The sequence below is a fragment of the Gigantopelta aegis genome, chromosome 10 (genome assembly GCF_016097555.1).
Source record: "Gigantopelta aegis isolate Gae_Host chromosome 10, Gae_host_genome, whole genome shotgun sequence".
Classification (NCBI taxonomy): domain Eukaryota; kingdom Metazoa; phylum Mollusca; class Gastropoda; order Neomphalida; family Peltospiridae; genus Gigantopelta; species Gigantopelta aegis.
Window position 1 is genome coordinate 27,074,072 of NC_054708.1, and position 20,684 is coordinate 27,094,755.

At 34.1% G+C, this 20,684-nt stretch overlaps 2 protein-coding genes across 3 annotated transcripts in view; one reads left to right on the forward strand and one right to left on the reverse strand.

Annotated features, from left to right (window-relative positions):
• Positions 1–8,277, forward strand: part of LOC121384708 (laminin subunit gamma-1-like) — a 110,337-nt gene extending 102,060 nt beyond the window's left edge. Inside the window, exons 27-28 of one of the 2 annotated variants that reach the window (XR_005959427.1) lie at positions 1–3,128; positions 3,205–8,277. The exon at positions 1–3,128 is cut by the window's left edge and continues 346 nt beyond it. The gene's annotated coding sequence lies outside the window, so the exon portion shown is untranslated. The other variant, XM_041515208.1, reaches the window with a different exon arrangement.
• Positions 8,278–17,889: 9,612 nt separating this feature from the next.
• Positions 17,890–20,684, reverse strand: part of LOC121383566 (laminin subunit beta-1-like) — a 91,701-nt gene continuing 88,906 nt past the window's right edge. The window contains exon 37 of the mRNA XM_041513654.1: positions 17,890–19,634. Coding sequence (XP_041369588.1) covers positions 19,495–19,634 — 140 coding nt within the window. The 3' untranslated portion in view covers positions 17,890–19,494. The remainder of the gene's footprint in view (positions 19,635–20,684) is intronic.

The following is a 20,684-nucleotide window of genomic DNA, read 5'->3' on the forward strand; positions in this document are numbered from 1 at the left end:
AAAAGGAGTGGCGTCCGTGCTAAAAGTGTTATTTGTTCTGATGTTTCATAATGCACCAAAAAAAATGTGGAGATTTGACTGCTGCAGCGTGTTGTGTAATAAACAGGCTGGGGGAACCCTGCGGTCTGACCGTGACCCTGCACTGTGTAACCTTCACCCTGCTAGAAACGCCATCTTACCTCATTGCTCATTTGTTATTCAGAGATTTTGTTTTAGTTCTTTTAATGGTCAAAAGTCATTTTGGTATTTTCTAAAAATAATTTTTACACAAGATTTTTATACAATAATGTGGCAAAACTTAATTTACACAGGCCACAGGCAGATTCAGTCCTAATTTATGTCATTAAAATAAAATCTTATTTTTCATGTTTTAATCCATTTATGAAGGGAATTTTGAGTTGAGATATTATACATCTCAATACCTGGTATATATATTTTAATTATGTGGTCGAAATGGGGACAGGAGAATAAATGTTACTAAAACACTCTTATTAATCATCTTATATATGACATTTTAAAACCTCTAGCCTACTTAAAAACAAAATGGGTAAAATAACTGCAAGTTAGATCTTAAAGTGAGATATATAATAGTAATACAAAGCAAAATGTAAAATAAGCAGTAAGCAAATCAAATTTATCACTGATATATCTTTTATATATTAAGTAATATTGAGATATTTTAAAAAATAGGGTTTTTTTTAATTATTGTGTCTGATGTCAAATCAAGTAATAATGTTGGATCTATGCTGGTCAATTGATGCTGTTATTTTTACCCTGTTGATATTTAATCAACTTGCTAAACTTACAAAATGCATAATATGTCGGGATGATTAAAAAAAAATCCAAGTGTTTAAAGTGATATTAATAAAATGTGTTTACACTAAGTTCTATATTACACAGTATTAATACTTGCTTACAACACAGAAAAGTAATTTTTTTGTAAACTTTTTTTTTGGAAAAAGGTAGCATTTTTAGATCATATTTAAGAAAAAAGATAGAAAAACTATAAAACTCCCATTTTAAAATAGTTTTTATGATTTCCTGTCATTTAAGAATGCTTAGGATGTATATAATTAATGAAATCATTGTGTACTTTTGCCATTTCATGTAAATAATGAAAAATTACTGGCTAGCAACACTTTTCTTCTTTCTTGTTTTTTGCTAACAAAAACATACCAAAGTAGCTGATATTATTATAGTAACCATACTAATTTAACTGGGTTTTTTTTTTTTTTTTTCAGGATGAAGTATTTTCGTACTTGAATGTACCAGCATATTATAATTTTTATTATTTCTCAATATCAGATGTATGCTTTTACCTATTTGCCTTATATTACCTCAGAAAATGTACAATCAAAGTGCCAAATTAAAAAACAACAAAAAATGTTGATCCAAAGTACCAGGTTTTTTTTTTTTTTAAGAAGGCAGACTTGCATAGGCGTCGGAAATGGGGGGGCACTGGACCTCCCAACTCTGAAACTGGGGGGCCATAATATGCACAATATGAACTTGCATTTAATAAGTGCCCCCTGCCATTTGCTGCCATTTTCTGATGCCTATGACTTAATATTGTGCAGCATGATAAGGCCACTAGTTTAAAGTTATTTTTGTGCTTAATGCTTAATGCTTAAGCGCATTGTCCTGGACACAAATCTCAGCTTTGTGGGATGTCTGACTACAACAGATGTGTAGATATTAGTTAGTGAGAAACAAAATTGGTTAATGATCTTATACCTACCTCCATAGTGAACTTCAATTGTTTATTTGCCCAAAACGTCTGCTTATAGGCCAAAATAACAAAAATGTATGTGTGATTTTAACATAGGCCATAAATAGGTCAGATGCATGTGTAGGAAATTATGCAGGGAGCATCTACACTGAGGAATGAATGTTCTAGAGGGTTTCAAGTTATGCTTCCCCAGAAAATATGTTTGACTGCTGAAACCTCCCCAGCACAGGCTGCATGGGTTACAAGATGCTGCTATTTTGATGCCTGTAAAATTCAGTATGGCTGCAATCCAATATTGGGGTGCGAACTCAGTACCTTCCAGCTTTAAGGTCGAAAGCTTAATTATTAAGCCATCAAGGCTGGTGACCTCTTATTGGTTTCAGATTTATATTCTACACATGTGCCCATGACAGGCGTGTGCTACAACAGCTTGTTCTGAATGCGCACGTTAAAACCTATGACCTGACCTGACCTGGATCGAAAGTCAATACTATGGGATGGACTGCCAGTAACACTGTTAACATATTCATTCTATGGATGAGGGTTTTGACTGTAGTCAATATTTGGTATTACTATTTATGTGTTGCCTTTATTCTTTCCATCAGTATATAGCCTACATCAAACGTTTTAAAAAGAAGTCATATTAGTTGAGGCCAGTGGCCATAATGTTCATTAAAGTAATATGCTATTAATTAATGACACTCTTCTTTTTTTTTAACTCGCATGCTTGCAAAACGCTCAAGTGCATGCCAAGTTTCTGGTTTGGGAATTATTTCGACAGCAGTATCATTGTTCCAATACCTGGTTGTAAGTAGCAATAGCACACAATAATTCGACATATTACCGATTCTTCTATTATAATATACCGGTAAGAAGAAGAACCCCACTGGTTATAACTGATGTAGCAGTAATAGTGAGCTATACCCTCATAAAACCTGTACCTCCATAATAGAACCAATGGTTGTAGATGTAGTTTTTATAAAAGCTATACCTCATTGAGAATGTATAACTCTGTTGATTGCTGCTTGTTGGGTCTGAGGAAAATTTCACCTTTGTAACCAAGACTGACTTCGTTTTTAACTACTTCATTCCCACGTCTGAAAAAATGGCATTTTTGAAGATCATAATCGATTGTAACTAATGTTGATGCTTGTCTGCCAAACAGTGAGTCTGCACTTGAATTGCATTGTCTTCACTATAGAGACATTTGTATAGAAAGTTATGTCCTGGGCCCATGCTTATAAAAACTTTTAGAGTCCAGACTCAATCTCTAATGATGTCACACACATACAATTTGTATGGCGTTGCCATGATGTTCACATCTCAGACTCTTATTAGAGTCTCAAGTCTAGACTCGTAAAAGTTTTATAAGCACCAGACCTGATCTGACAAAAGGGAGGTAACTCAACATTAGCGTCTCGAGTCTAGACTCTTAAAAGTTTTATAAGCACCAGACCTGATCTGACAAAAGGGAGGTACAGTGTAGATCCATTTTATTCCATGGAATTCTTGTATTCTTCTGTAGAGTTGTTGATAAATTTGTCCTGTCTTCATAAAATTAATCTTGTACTTTGTGCTTTTATAAAAAAAATCGTCATAAAATTAAAATTAATCTTGAAAGCTAAACAATTTTAGCTTTTTCATTAACACTGGTATTAACAGCAGCAGCAGCAGCAGCAGCAGCAGCAGCAGCAGCAGCAGTGGTTTATGTAGATTTATATTTATATATATATGTGTGTGTGGGGGGCCCCCCACTTTGTGGCACCTTCCTACACCACTGATTAATATTGCAGATGTTAATTTTGAAGTTATTTCCCTTCATCAGATCGGGTCAGGGTTGTCTACCTAACCTTTTTGCACTAAAGACAAGAAGATACCTCACAATGCTGTATGATGTATTGTGATAGAGATGAAATATGATTTACGTTTGACTGACAATTTTCTAAAACCCTTTTTTTCCTTTTGTGTCTTCCTTTGAGTGCATTTGGCGATCTTCTTTTCCGAAGACCAGATTTTAAAATACTTAGGGCCTAATTTATGAAGCCTGTTTATCTTAAACGCAAGTGTTTAAACTTAGTAAATGTATGTAGTTACACGCTGGTAGATCTAAAATAGGCTTTGTAAATTCGGCCGTTATTGTCTATTTATAAATGTTTATTAGTTTGTATTTATGGCATTTCGGTCACAAGCATTATATTCTTGTTTCACTCTTTTTATGGTGCTATATATGTTGTATGTTTATTGATATTGTATCAGGTCTATTACTCCATGTATTCTGTATATTAATCAAGTGTTGGCCAGTCGCATCATGCCATAATAAAACAGTTGAATATTTAAAACAATGCTTTACTGTTTGTTACTCAGTGGTCAACAGGGTTTTCCTGATGGTGTAATTAAACTCAGTTGTAGCTAAAAAATATTTTTGTTACTTTATAGATAATTTAATTCCCCCCACATAATTTAGATGGTATGTGCTATACAAGTCTCTTGGATATATAAAGTAATGGCAACGTGTGTTGGCTGCTTTTTGTCATTTTTATTAAGACATTTTGATTAATTTTTTTGAATTATAATTTAATATTCAGTTGAAAAATAAATGTACTAGTGTGGTACTAGAGGTTAATTATAAGATATTAATGACAAATTTATTTTTTCAAAATACCTATCTATTAGCAGCATTGAATTATAGGGTTGTTTCGATTTTTTTTGTGTATAGGTTGGGTGGGGGATATGCTAAGAATTAATGTTTTTGAAAGTTTTAAAATTATTTAATGTCAATATAACTTTTGTATAATGTTGAAGAAACAAATGGAAAACATTGAACGTTGATAATGTTGATTTGTGAACACTTAGGCCAAGCCCTGTTGTAAGATGATGCATTGGTAACACGTTTGTGTATATTAACTGTTTTTAACAAGTAGACTTATTACTGCTATTTGCTTTTTCTGTGCCAATTCGATTGTAGTTCTTTTTTTTCTTTTCTTTTTAGTAGCATTGTACAGATTTTGTGCTAGCTAATAGTTTTCTTTTTAAAAGTAATTTATTGCTCAAACCAGAACTTGGTTTGGTATAGCATCATGGTGTATAGTAACTAGTATCTGTAGAGTTCATGGTAGATTGTTTTACAGTATTTTGGAGCAAATCATATATATCTGCTCAGGGATGAAATAAACGGGGATGGATCGTTACATTTAAATTTTTTATTAAAGGTACATGTTCTAAATGCTTAAATTAAAGTCATATCAGCATCATCCTCATAGATTGAACTCCTGATGTGTAATGCCCTATAGTAATGTATAGAGAAGAAATATACACTAAAAGTTGTAATATTGATGCTATTACTGGTGCATCGACAAGTTTGACCATTGCATTAAACTGTTATAGTAATGTTGAAGCACATTGTTATGGGCTTCTACCATGATTAAAACACATCTAATGTACAAAAACTCCAAGCAAGAAAGGCTGTATTGTGCAGAAATAATATACAGTGTAGCAGAACATGTATCTTTAATTTTAAAAAAATATTAAACACAACAACTGTATAAAGTAAAACGTACATATGTTTAATGTTGTCTTGTTTTTAATAAATGCTATTTTAGTTCCAACATAATTATTATTATTTTTTTTTTTTTAAAGAGAACTGGTACATGTGTGTATGTTGTGTTATGGCAGATATAAATGCCACATTTGTACTTGTTAGTTTGGAGTAGTATATTCTATACAGTATATTATGTGGCTTTTATGTGGACCCATTTTGGGATTTTCACTTTAACAACTACATGTAAATACCCAGTGTAGATTTATTTCACATTTTCCATTTGATTATTTTATTAAAATGATAGAAAAGTAATTTCAAATTAAGATAGTTTCAACAGCTCTTAAAGGTTGCCCTTCCTCCCTCCCCTACTCCCTTTTGTAGTCATATCATGTGTTAAGATAAAATTGACTTGTTTAGAAAGGGGTGGTGAGTTGCTTCTCCTCTTACTTTATCTGGATCTTCCCTGATTACTTTGACCTTTTGTAAATAGTATTATCCTCTGAAATAGTTTAGATCCCTGATATTAATAATTAAAAGGAATGCCTACAATATGTTCGACTGTATTTTTAACACATTGCTAATTTCTCCATCGATGGTGAAGCACCATGTTAAAATTTTTGTGTGAAAATACAGACCATTTCATGCAAAATTCACTAACGTTTTTCAGGTTTTTTATAACAGGAGAGGTCGGTAAATACCAGGGGCCTAATTCACTAAAGTCTCGCAACTTTGCGATCTCGCAGTGCAATGCTAAAAGACTTGCAAAGAGGATGCTTTGTTATCTGGCAGAGCCTAAGAAAGCTTTGGGAATTAGGCCCCAGGGGTAAACAAATCCCCATAGATTACAGAATATGATTGTTTTATATTAGCAATATCCTAATCATTGGCCTACAATACTAAAAACACTGATATAGTACAATGCAGTGCTGTACAGTACAGTGCAGTTTTCAGTTAACAAGGTGTTAGTTAAAACAAACCCATGCTCAAGTGTTACACTATGTTTTACATCAATATCATTAAAATGTTACCCTGGGTACATCAATTCATTTCTCTTGATTGCTTGAATATTTGTGTTGCTTATTTGTCAATTCTGACAAGCCATGAAGTTGTAATCCAAAGCTTCTTCCAAAGTCGAAACGTTAATACATCTCCAATATTATTAAAGTGACATCTAATAGTTAATAAGAATGTGATAAATACCTTCTAAAAGTAGGTGGAAAGGATATTTTCTATTTGTCAAGAAGTCTCTTTCAATTTTATATCACTGAATCTCAAGTACGATGTTTAACCATGAGAGGAATTACGAGAAATAAATTGATATATTTTTTCCATGCTATATAATTACAGTAATTGCTTTAAATTTAATATTGATTTTTTGTATGGTTCACCAAGATTGTATTTAAAGCACTGTTTATGAGAACAAAAGATGTCCGATTAATAATAAGCATGTTAAAATTATTATATGTAATTAATCAATGTTTTGTGCAACACTTGACATTTTTGTCTTCTTTTTTAAATATAACTTAATGTGCTTGATAATCATTTGCTGCTTTAAGCAATACATATTGACCCTAAATATTAGAACAGATTTTGGGAAAATAATTGGCTTTGGTTAATTTTCAAGAGGTTTTGATCACAAGGATGTATGCCTTGTATGTGAGTGAAGAAAATATGAAGCTGATACTTCAGAGTGGGTGGGTGTGATGAGTACTTATGCACCCCCTCCCACACCACCCCACCCCTAAAGTAGTTCCATTTACAAACAGAATCAATTTTAAATGTTGACGATCCACGCTTTTGCCAAAAATGCACAGAAATTAATTACCTCACTCTGCAGGAAATCCTGTTTAAGTGCCTTGAAAAATACAAGGTAAATTTTCATAAATTCATTTTATTTGACATCATTTCTCTTGCCTTTCATCTTTTTCTGTGAATTTATGAACATTATTAACAACTTAATTGGGATTGTAGATCCAAAGAAAATTGTGTAAAATTATATATATATAATTCACTTCAGAATGAGTAAATTTGTGATGTGTACAGTTTGCTTGGTATGCTGTTGTGCTCATATCTAATGTTAATCATATCAGATACAGTGACAGATCCAAGTTGTTTTCGGGGGGGGGGGGTGGGGGCACAGAAACACTGCAATTCAAAATGGCTACCTACAAGACTGTCATTTGCAGGTATGTGTGTGTGCAGGAAATTGTGCATGAAGAGTCTTAGACTATGGTGAGCAACATTTTTAGATGGGGGTTGGGTCATGCTGCCTCGGGATATACATTGAATAAAAAAAAAAAAATCGTTTAAAGGCTGGCAGGGCTTTCGACCCCCAAACCCCTGTACACACACCTGATTTGCCGGGAATAAATGGTGTGCAGGGAGTGATTCTAAAGCAGAGTTACACCGATGAAGAGTAAATTTATCTAATAACTTCTCTCAATGATACCTCAATAAAAAATACCCCCTCCCCCCCTTCTCCCTCTCGTCTCCTCCTTGGATCTGTTGCCAAAAGAGCAGCTTAATAAGTTGGCCGTGTTCCAATGTCTAGTGATGTAGGTAGGTTTTATATTGTGTTGTAACCAAAGAATAGTTAGCTTTGTAAATTTGCATGTACATGTATATCTAATATTGTTAAGAAAAAACCCCAACTACTTCTCCATCTTGGAATTTAAAATGTGGTCGATTTTTTTTTTTTAAGGTGGCCAGTTTTAATTATTTACAAGTATTAACAGTTGTAGTTATATCACAAGGAAATTAATTGAATTTTGTTTCCAATATTGCTGTGACTTTTTTTTACAATACTGGTTTAATAGAAAGATAGCAAAAATAAATGGTTTAATATTTCTTGCACAATAAATTCATATTTTTCATTTTTGTATTTGAACAAGTAATTAATTGTTTTTTAATTATTTTTATTAACAAATGAATTTGCTATCATTAGTATCAAAACAGTTTGTACTTTTTCACGTTTTTGTATGAAAATATGAATAAATGTTTTTACAAAGAAGTGTCTTGATGTCATTTTAGCATGTTACATATTTTGCTCAGGATGTAAAATATTGTGGAGTCGTCAGTTGAGGTGTGAAAAGTCTTAATCCAAAGTGATTCATCTTCTGAGTTTTACCTGTTTCATCAAGTCATTCATCACTAGAAGTGGTAAAGCATTCACTTGATGCGCAGTCGGTCTAGAATCGATCTCCATCGGTGGACCCATTGGGCTATTTCTCGTTCCAGCCAGTGCTCCACAACTGGTGTAACAATAATTTTGGTACAGTCTCATTCATTTTCAGAACATTTTAAAGCAACTGAAATAGCTTTGGGCTTGAATGCATCACAGGACTTAGCCCAGTGGTAAAGCACTCACATGATGCATGGTCAGTCTTGGATTGATCCCCATTAGGCTATTTTTCAATCCAGCCAGGGCACCACAACTGATATATCAAAGGCTGCGGTATGTACTATCTTGTCTATAGGATAGTGTAAAAGATCCCTAGCTACAAATGGAAAATATAGCGGGTTTGCACTCTTAAAGACTGTATATCAGAATTACCAAGTGTTTGACATCCAATAGCTGATGTTTTAATACATCTATGTGCTCTAGTGATGTTAAAGAAAACAAAAGTTTTAATGCAACACAATGCAAGTCAGTGGAATGAGGATTTCCAATCTAACTACATTAGCGTTTGACTAGAGTTTACATATAACCATGTTTCAACTTTTGATCCTTGCGATTCCAGATATCATTCGTGAATATGATACATTGCTGGGCCCATATTTTCGAAGCAATCTTGGCCTAAAAAATCGTAAAAAAATCGTAAGCTATGACGTCACAACCTACAATGGTTTTATGATTTCATAGAGCCAAGATGGCTTTAAAAATATGGACCCTGGACATTATTCCATTTTGTTTTGTAGCCAGTTTGACAATGCTGCTTTGCTTTGTATAGGAAAATAATATAATCCGATTTCTGGCCAACTTGGCTGGATATTATTACAAAACAAAACATGATGGTAACAATATACAAGTTTGGTCTCTGAAACCAATTCATTACCAATGGTTGTCACATGAAGTTTTATGATCTGGGTCTTGTTTTACGAAGCGACCACAGTGCTAAGATCACTAAGTGCATAAGATAGCTAAGTACTTAAACCGGCCTCGGTGGTGTCGTGGTTAGGCCATCGGACATAAGGCTGGTAGGTACAGGGTTCGCAACCCAGTACCAGCTGCCACCCAGAGCGAGTTTTAATGACTCAATGGGCAAGTGTAAGACCACTACACCCTATTCTTTTTCACTAACCACTAACACACCGTCTTGTACAGACAACCCAGATTGTTGAGTTGTGTGACCAGGACATTGGATATCAAGAAAAAAGAAAGAAATGTTTTATTTAACGACGCACTCAACATATTTTATTTACGGTTATATGGGGTCAGACCACACAGAATTTGAGAGGAAACCCGCTGTCGCCACTACATGGGCTACTCTTTCCGATTAGCAGCAAGGGATCTTTATTTGCGCTTCCCACAGGCAGGATAGCACAAACCATGGCCTTTGTTGAACCAGTTATAGATCACTGGTCGGTGCAAGTGGTTTACACCTACCCATTGTTATTGGATATAAGCATGAAAATAAATTGAAACGAATAAGTACTTAAGGCAATCTTAGTGCTAATTAATTATTCCAGCTAGTACACCATGGCTGGCATATCAAAAGTTGTGGTATGTGTTATCCTGTCATTGGGATAGTGCATATAAAAGATCCTTTGCTACTAATGAAAAAAGGTAGCGGGTTTCCACTCTAAGACTATGTCAAAATTACCAAATGTTTTACATCCAATAGCCGATGATTAATAAATCAATGTGCTCTAGTGGTATTGTTAAACAAAACAAAACAAACATTCAGAGTACCTAATAGATATTTTAATAATCGAAGGGTAACAAAGAAAACAAAAGTAACAGAATAAAGTTTATTTAATTAACAACTGGCAATTGAAAACTGTGACTCATAATAAATATGAAATGAATGTACATGTATTTGACCAGCAAATAAAGATTTCAAACTTCCTAAATCTTTGTAACATACATGTATTAATTTTAAAATGTGCCATACTTGTTAAACTTGATAGATTATATTCTGATGATATAGAATGTTGGTCATGAAAGTTAATAACAATGAAAGATATAAATCAATAAAAACCAACACCATTTTGAAAATGTAATAATAAATAAATCATTTTTAACACAGGAATGTAAAAATTTAAAGTCCAGGTTACAGATTTTCGAAGCTATTTTGACACTAAGATATTGTAAAACCGCCATGCTACCCCTACGATGCCACTACAACACATGACATAGTAATACCATAGCCTACAATGGTTTTACAATATAGTAGTGCTAAGACAGCTTCCAAAATATAGGCTAAGTGACAAAAGAAAAAGAGGTATAAAATAATAAAATGTGTTGTTTTAAGTGATGATGTGAAACAGAACAATATCAAAATGATGTGATTTTTAGAGGGGGAAAAAGATTCTGTTTTAATTAATAGGAATTATGTACAGGGTATTTATATTTACTTGCACTTCTTTTGTCATTCTGTATATTTGTAAAAACAAATCTTAATCTTTGCTATTCTATTCTTAAAAAAGCGAAATGTATAACATAATTGATAACTTGTATACATGTATATGTCAGGGCTTTAGAATGCACCAAAACTGAGGTGGTAAAGGGTGTGCCCAAAATAAGCAAGCCCAAAATAAGCATGCCCAAAATAAGCAAGCCCAAAATAAGCATGCCCAAAATAAGCAAGCCCAAAATAAGCAAGCCCAATATAAGCATGCCCAAAATAAGCAAGCCCAAAATATATACAAGTACAAACATGCCAACCTCAAAACATGCCAACCTCAAAATCAATGGAATGTTAAGCTGTAATTATATTAATTAAAAAATAACTTTAAATGCATCTCTGAATATGTACACTGTAAACACTTTACCAGCTATTATTAACATTATTAACATTACTGCAATGAAAAGACCGTGGTGAGATCAGAACAGACAAAAAGCCTACTGTGCCCAAATTAGTGAGATCCAGGGCCCTGATATGTTTCAAATTATGGTAATATATCCAAAATTTGAACAGACAATTTAAAACTAGCAGATTAAATATGACCATTGAGCTAAATATTTGTGGTTTTGAAAAGCATTTGTAAAATTCTTGGTTGCACAACTTGTAGACCATGTTAAAATATTATAATATTATAATGGTGCATCATTTGATTCACTTGGGACATATATACAAGGCCTTAAAATAAGACAAATTCCAATTTCTTACAACTACTGAATATTTGACCAAACTGTTTCAACAGAAACAATACAAGTTTACAACTACATGCATCAACTAAATTTAAAATTTTAGAGTTCAAATGTAATCAGAGTTTCTAATAGGCTAAAACAGTTGAAAAGAAGATATGCAAGTTTACAACTATCAAATATAATTTATTAGTGTTAAACAAAATTAAACTGCTATATTAAATGTCTAACAAAATTATTTACATCTCTAAGGGAACTACCAGTATTGGTGGGCAAGTTCATATTTTAAAAAAACTTCTATTCACCAAGAGGTTTCACATAAACTGTTAAAGGGATGTAATTTGACCCATGGGACATAGATTATATATAATTATTGCTATAAATCTATAGTCCATTCTGAATAAACAAAAAACCCACAAAAAACCCCCACTTAAAAACAACATATGGATTTGTGCAAGTATGTAAGTACGGTATCTTATATATATTTTATTATTCACATAGTTCAAGATATTCAGGGAAATATAATCAGTATGACCCATGGGTGTCATAATGATTTCACATGCACCATGAATGACGTAATTTTGTGTGACGTCATAACTTAATGTGGTTTCCTCAGTGTCAACGCTTGTCAAAAATGATGTCATTTCGTTGTCTCTTTTTAGTTACGTTTCAAACATTTTGACATCCTCCTAGCTTGTTATTCATAAAAATAATATTTTGGATAATGTGGATAATAAAGAAATTATTACACTCACGTGTGAATCATACTGATTTTACAAAACTCGTGTCGGGATTCATGTATTACCCAAGCGAGAGCGAGGGTAATACAATAATCCTGACACTCGTTCCGTAAAATTAATATGACACACAAGCTTATATAATAATCTCTATGTATTTATATATAACATGAAATGTGACACAGGTGTTAAAAATCATCTCCTTGGGACAAATATTGGCTCTTTAACAGCCTGCCTTCAGTGAACAATAAATTTGCACTGGATTAATTATAGAAAAATATATAATGACAAAAGGTTTTAATATAATATGAAAGTTTATTATATATTTTAATAAAAGTAAAGTCTCTGTTTAAAACCACAAGTTTAAAATGTTTCATCAACTAAATGTTGACATCAGGAGAAAACTAAACGTGAAAACATATATATTTTTTTTAAATATGATAATGATGAGGACTATTTTTTTTTTTAATTACAGATGTACGTTATCAACATCTTTATGAGTGTACAAATGTTGGATGGGCAAGTAAGCGGGTTAAAGCAATTGAACTTTTTGAAACTAATGAAAATGTTGATGAAATATTCTTGTCAAAATCAATAATTTCATGGCACAATACTGAATACAAACTGTTGTACTGTCAGTAACACTACGGGTTACTTTCAGTTCATGCACGCTGCCAATGGTTTACTGCACAATATTGAATACAAACTGTTGTACTGTCAGTAACACTACGGGTTACTTTCAGTTCATGCACGCTGCCAATGGTTTAATGGGTAATGTGGTTAAATGTTATATTAAAAAATTACAAGTTGAACATTTTAAATCACCAGGATTTTATTCAGGTATTCCAAAAATTTAAAATAAAGAATATTATATTATGGCAAAATCAGTTTGTTTAAACTACAAGTGTTTTAGGATTAGATAACTCATCAGTTAATAAAATATAATTTACATAACCAAACAATCAGTTATTTAGGTAAAAATCAGATGATACAACTTCCAGCTATGTAAGAAATATACAGAACATCACATACCGGTACATTGTTTTCGCTTCCTATTTATTGCACAAGTTTATTTTGCACAAGAATATATACCACGAGTGGCATATTCTTGCACAAAATAAATGAGTGCAATAAATAGGAAGCAAAACTATGCATGTGTATTTATTACGTACATGTACCTTCTTTTATTGTTTAATTTAACGTCATAACTACGCTTCTTAAATCTATCAATAAATTCTCTGTTCATAGTTTTCTTAACATTAAGAATCATACTCTGCAACAATCTTGTGTAATGTTTCGAATACGACATGACATAAGTTGTAAATCATAAATGACGTCAGTAATGAAAAGGCACTAACACCAGTAAACATAAAAAGGGAATTCCCTATTTACAAGTTCCGGTCCGGATCGCACATATATGTATGTGTGATACAAGATAGATTTATCACACGGTTTGAAAAAGGGAATTCCCTATTTACAAGTTCCGGTCCGGATCGCACATATATGTATGTGTGATACAAGATAGATTTATCACACGGTTTGAAAAAGGGAATTCCCTATTTACAAGTTCCGGTCTGGATCGCACATACATGTATGTGTGATACAAGATAGATTTATCACACGGTTTGAAAAAGGGAATTCCCTATTTACAAGTTCCGGTCCGGATCGCACATACATGTATGTGTGATACAAGATAGATTTATCACACGGTTTGAAAAAGGGAATTCCCTATTTACAAGTTCCGGTCCGGATCGCACATACATGTATGTGTGATACAAGATAGATTTATCACACGGTTTGAAAAAGGGAATTCCCTATTTACAAGTTCCGGTCCGGATCGCACATACATGTATGTGTGATACAAGATAGATTTATCACACGGTTTGAAAAAGGGAATTCCCTATTTACAAGTTCCGGTCCGGATCGCACATACATGTATGTGTGATACAAGATAGATTTATCACACGGTTTGAAAAAGGGAATTCCCTATTTACAAGTTCCGGTCCGGATCGCACATACATGTATGTGTGATACAAGATAGATTTATCACACGGTTTGAAAAAGGGAATTCCCTATTTACAAGTTCCGGTCCGGATCGCACATACATGTATGTGTGATACAAGATAGATTTATCACACGGTTTGAAAAAGGGAATTCCCTATTTACAAGTTCCGGTCCGGATCGCACATACATGTATGTGTGATACAAGATAGATTTATCACACGGTTTGAAAAAGGGAATTCCCTATTTACAAGTTCCGGTCCGGATCGCACATACATGTATGTGTGATACAAGATAGATTTATCACACGGTTTGAAAAAGGGAATTCCCTATTTACAAGTTCCGGTCCGGATCGCACATACATGTATGTGTGATACAAGATAGATTTATCACACGGTTTGAAAAAGGGAATTCCCTATTTACAAGTTCCGGTCCGGATCGCACATACATGTATGTGTGATACAAGATAGATTTATCACACGGTTTGAAAAAGGGAATTCCCTATTTACAAGTTCCGGTCCGGATCGCACATACATGTATGTGTGATACAAGATAGATTTATCACACGGTTTGAAAAAGGGAATTCCCTATTTACAAGTTCCGGTCCGGATCGCACATACATGTATGTGTGATACAAGATAGATTTATCACACGGTTTGAAAAAGGGAATTCCCTATTTACAAGTTCCGGTCCGGATCGCACATACATGTATGTGTGATACAAGATAGATTTATCACACGGTTTGAAAAAGGGAATTCCCTATTTACAAGTTCCGGTCCGGATCGCACATACATGTATGTGTGATACAAGATAGATTTATCACACGGTTTGAAAAAGGGAATTCCCTATTTACAAGTTCCGGTCCGGATCGCACATACATGTATGTGTGATACAAGATAGATTTATCACACGGTTTGAAAAAGGGAATTCCCTATTTACAAGTTCCGGTCCGGATCGCACATACATGTATGTGTGATACAAGATAGATTTATCACACGGTTTGAAAAAGGGAATTCCCTATTTACAAGTTCCGGTCCGGATCGCACATACATGTATGTGTGATACAAGATAGATTTATCACACGGTTTGAAAAAGGGAATTCCCTATTTACAAGTTCCGGTCCGGATCGCACATACATGTATGTGTGATACAAGATAGATTTATCACACGGTTTGAAAAAGGGAATTCCCTATTTACAAGTTCCGGTCCGGATCGCACATACATGTATGTGTGATACAAGATAGATTTATCACACGGTTTGAAAAAGGGAATTCCCTATTTACAAGTTCCGGTCCGGATCGCACATACATGTATGTGTGATACAAGATAGATTTATCACACGGTTTGAAAAAGGGAATTCCCTATTTACAAGTTCCGGTCCGGATCGCACATACATGTATGTGTGATACAAGATAGATTTATCACACGGTTTGAAAAAGGGAATTCCCTATTTACAAGTTCCGGTCCGGATCGCACATACATGTATGTGTGATACAAGATAGATTTATCACACGGTTTGAAAAAGGGAATTCCCTATTTACAAGTTCCGGTCCGGATCGCACATACATGTATGTGTGATACAAGATAGATTTATCACACGGTTTGAAAAAGGGAATTCCCTATTTACAAGTTCCGGTCCGGATCGCACATACATGTATGTGTGATACAAGATAGATTTATCACACGGTTTGAAAAAGGGAATTCCCTATTTACAAGTTCCGGTCCAAGATAGATTTATCACACGGTTTGAAAAAGGGAGTTCCGGTCCGGATCGCACATACATGTATGTGTGATACAAGATAGATTTATCACACGGTTTGAAAAAGGGAATTCCCTATTTACAAGTTCCGGTCCGGATCGCACATACATGTATGTGTGATACAAGATAGATTTATCACACGGTTTGAAAAAGGGAATTCCCTATTTACAAGTTCCGGTCCGGATCGCACATACATGTATGTGTGATACAAGATAGATTTATCACACGGTTTGAAAAAGGGAATTCCCTATTTACAAGTTCCGGTCCGGATCGCACATACATGTATGTGTGATACAAGATAGATTTATCACACGGTTTGAAAAAGGGAATTCCCTATTTACAAGTTCCGGTCCGGATCGCACATACATGTATGTGTGATACAAGATAGATTTATCACACGGTTTGAAAAAGGGAATTCCCTATTTACAAGTTCCGGTCCGGATCGCACATACATGTATGTGTGATACAAGATAGATTTATCACACGGTTTGAAAAAGGGAATTCCCTATTTACAAGTTCCGGTCCGGATCGCACATACATGTATGTGTGATACAAGATAGATTTATCACACGGTTTGAAAAAGGGAATTCCCTATTTACAAGTTCCGGTCCGGATCGCACATACATGTATGTGTGATACAAGATAGATTTATCACACGGTTTGAAAATGTCTTTATCACTATAATAAGATTGAATAGGTGTGTAATCATTTGAAATATTGATCCCTTCTTTCCTGATTTATGATTTAAGAGGGTTGGACAGGAGTAGCAATGCTTTGCACACTTGCAAAAATGTCGATAATTATGAATGGCTGCTAAATGAATGTAAAAGTCGATTTTGTTAAAATGATTAGAATATTTATAATGATCAAAACAAGTTTTAAAATAATATTAAAATTACTGAAACTTGTGAAACTAGCTATTATTGTTATTACTGAACTAAACTGAAAAATGTGTATGGAAATTTAAAAAACAATATAATTTTGAACCAGAAGATTAAAGTTATTGTATTCAAATCTACAAAAGAAATTTAAAATAGCTCAAATTAATGAATGAATTAAGACTTCATTCTTAAATCTAAGTGATTATTTTTGAACTATTTTAAATGTAATACAACTGTCTTTTTAATATCTTAATTTAAATTCAGACTTTTAATAAAAAAAGGAGTTCAATACTAAGACTATATTACACAATATTACACAAGATGAAATAGATCTTAAAACTAAAGTGACGATCAAAAGAAAGTGTATCGATCACTTTTTTAGAGACCGTAAAAATAACACAATACAAGTTTTGTATTTTAAAAGTATAATCATTTGGCGAAATGTGAACACAGTATACACTATTGATGGGTATTACCAAAATGTTTGTATTGTGATATACTGTGATACAGGAATCTGAATTGCAATACATACCACAATATGCTACAAAGACCAATTATCAATTATTAGAGTTTATAAAGTGCTCTAATTTTATGTACACTTTGTTTAACTTAATAAAATGATACACCTGTCAAATATTTCATTTCATTTCAACTGATTTTCATGTTGATATCCAATTAAGTTTCAAGTACCGTACGCTGTCTTGGGCACACACACCCTTCAGCTATCTGGACTGTCTGTCCAGAACAGTGGGTTAGTGGTTAATTGTTAGTTTTTAGTGAGAGAGAAGAGGGTGTAGTAGTTTTACACCTACCCATTGAGTGGTTAAAACTTATTCTGGGTGGGAGCCAGTACCGGGCTGTGAACCCTGTACCTACCAGTCTTATGTCCGATGGCTTAACCACGACGCCAAGAACTGGTAGTTTTTGTTTGAAAACATACATGTGACTCTAGTAAAATATTGCGACACATATTTGTTCCCAAAGTTATATTGCGGAATAACAGTTATACATTTCATCGCTAGTATACACAATTATTACCATCAAATGTGAATATTACAGTTCACAAACAGCTCTAGTGCTAAAATGGGCAATTTCATATCGAAATCTTTCGGTATACTTTCTTTTGATCATCAGTAAATAATTTTAAGTGCAGTCATATAAGCCTGTTCTGTCATTATGAACAGAAACAATTGTGTGTTGCTCGCTCAATTGCAGAGTTTGTGGAAAGAGAAAAACTGACATGTAAATCTACATATCATCGGCTCTCTGACAAAGGCATATACATGTACTCCAGTCTTACAGAATACTGGGTAATCGATTTCTCACAATTTAACATTTTTACAAAGTGATACTATTTTACAAATGATATAAAAACAAAATCAATCTCAAATTTAGTAAACTGAAGATCCAAAGAACTAATCCTAAATATACCTGTGATTGTACATCAGACAGCATTAAGTGCTTTTCACCTGGCAATTTGTTCCTATTGTAAAAAATAATAAATTAATCTTATTAATAAAGCAAAATATTAAGTTGTCATATATATACCTTCTTGTTTTTGACATCCAATAGCCGATGATTAATTTATCAATGTGCTCTAGTGGTGTTGTTAAACAAAACAAACTAACATACCTGCTTGTTAGAAGTTTTGTAACATTTTACTGGATATGAGGTAATTTTGGGGAGAAATATATGTGATGTTCTAATCTTAAGAAATTTCATGAGAATTGCATAAAACTGAGACCGTGCGAGTTTGGAAGAAATGACCAATAAGCATCAGTCTCCTGCAAAAGCCTGCCAAGTATTATAAGCCATGAGTGTTGGAATCAGGGGGTGGGGGTGGGGTGGGGCTAGGGTTTAAGCTGTCATTTGCCAAATGCAATTTAAAGATGAATTTGGTGAATATATGTCTTATTACTAATTCACCCCAAAAGATAATTAAAAAGTAAGTGCTACAATACGTAATGCTGAAAAAAAATTGTACGTAATGCTGAAAGTGTCATTTGTAAGTGTATAGCTATTTTTCAAAATAATTCTGGTTAGCGAAATGCTACTTGAATTTGGCTACAGATTTTATAAACAAATTTGCCAAACTGCTATTAATATTGGGCGTCCAGCTTAAACCCTAGGTGGGGATTAGGGAGTTGGGCAGCTGGGTGCAAAAGCCCCCTCAACTATGAAGCAGAGGAGGCCTGAATATGCCGTACCACCACAAGTTTAAAAATTCATTTATAACTACCCCCAGAGGCTTGTAGGAACCAGACACTTGAGAACAAAACCATAAAGTTTTTTAAAGACGAAAATGTACATTTTTTAAAGATGAAAATGTATGTTTTTTGTCCTACTCTATACAAATAAAGATAAAAATGTAGCCAATGTCTCCCCCCCCCCCCCACAACCCCAGAGACTGTTGCCCCGTTACTAAAGACTGTGCCCTCCCCCTCACTCCATATATCGTTCCTATGGGCTTGCCCCAACCGGCACCCCAGTTGCCAGCATCGTCCGACGCCTATATCAGCACACTGTTGTGACGTCCCACTCAGTTGGTGGTACACTTGGATGTCTGAGAGTTGAGCTGCAGGGACTGGATGAGCATGTCGAGCTCCGACTCCTGGGCACTCAGTTCGTTCTCCAGGATGATCATCTCATCACGCTGAACCAAATACGCACGGAGCATCGCTGAGAAAAACACACAAACATTATCACTCATTTATAGGTTAACTTTATAATAAAATTATCAACTATGAGCTGTGCAATTTAAATCCATTTTACTGTATACTTTGTATTCCCAATGTCTAAAAAAAAATTTATTCTTACTTTTTCTTTCATATAAGTGATGCAAAGCATCTTCAGGGATGTGAGAGTGGCTGGAACAAAAACGCTTACTGCTCACCTTCTTTCTTCCCAAGTCAAACAAAGGCTTTCAAATAGCATATCCTGGATTGGACAAAACTGGCCAATTGAAGCAAAGCTGACGAAATCCAGCCAAGGGAATGTACTACGCACGAATACTACTTGCGATCGCATGATACTACTTTCAATCTAACTCTTGTGCACGGCACGGCAGTCTCCATCAGCCAAAAGGTGCATTGTGGTTGGGGTTTTTTGGGGGGGTTTTGTGGGTTTTTTAAGATGAAATGGAAAAGCGCATTTACACTTTTCTGCATAGCTCTCACATCCCTGCATCTTACAAATACCTACGCTGAATGTTCTGAACTTTATCCAAAAACAAGGATGCCTTATATGTGACATTATTTCCCACATCCCAACTGGTTCCCCACAACTGGTATATCAAAAGTTGTAGGAAAGTGTATATAAAACAAAAATGTAACATCTTTCTTCTGAACATTTTTGTTCAGGCTGATGTTTGCCAGAATTTAACAAAATGCCAGAATCTGGATAACAACATTTATTCATATTTGAATAACTGCCAAACAGCTATATAGGACTGCAAATGAATCAGTACATATTTTTACATTGTGGGCAGAATGATGGAAATACATGGTGCAAATTTTTTTTTCAGGCCAGCTCATTATGTCTGAATAACACTTGTTTTTGCACAAATTAAGAGGATTTGCCCCAGCACATTTACATTAATTAAATCATTTAAACTGTAGGAAAAAATACAGTTAAAATGTTTTCTGCAACAATTGATTATAACATTTTATAATTGGTCATCACATTGGTAGAGCTCAAATGATCTTCTTTTTTTTTTATCATAATCAGGGG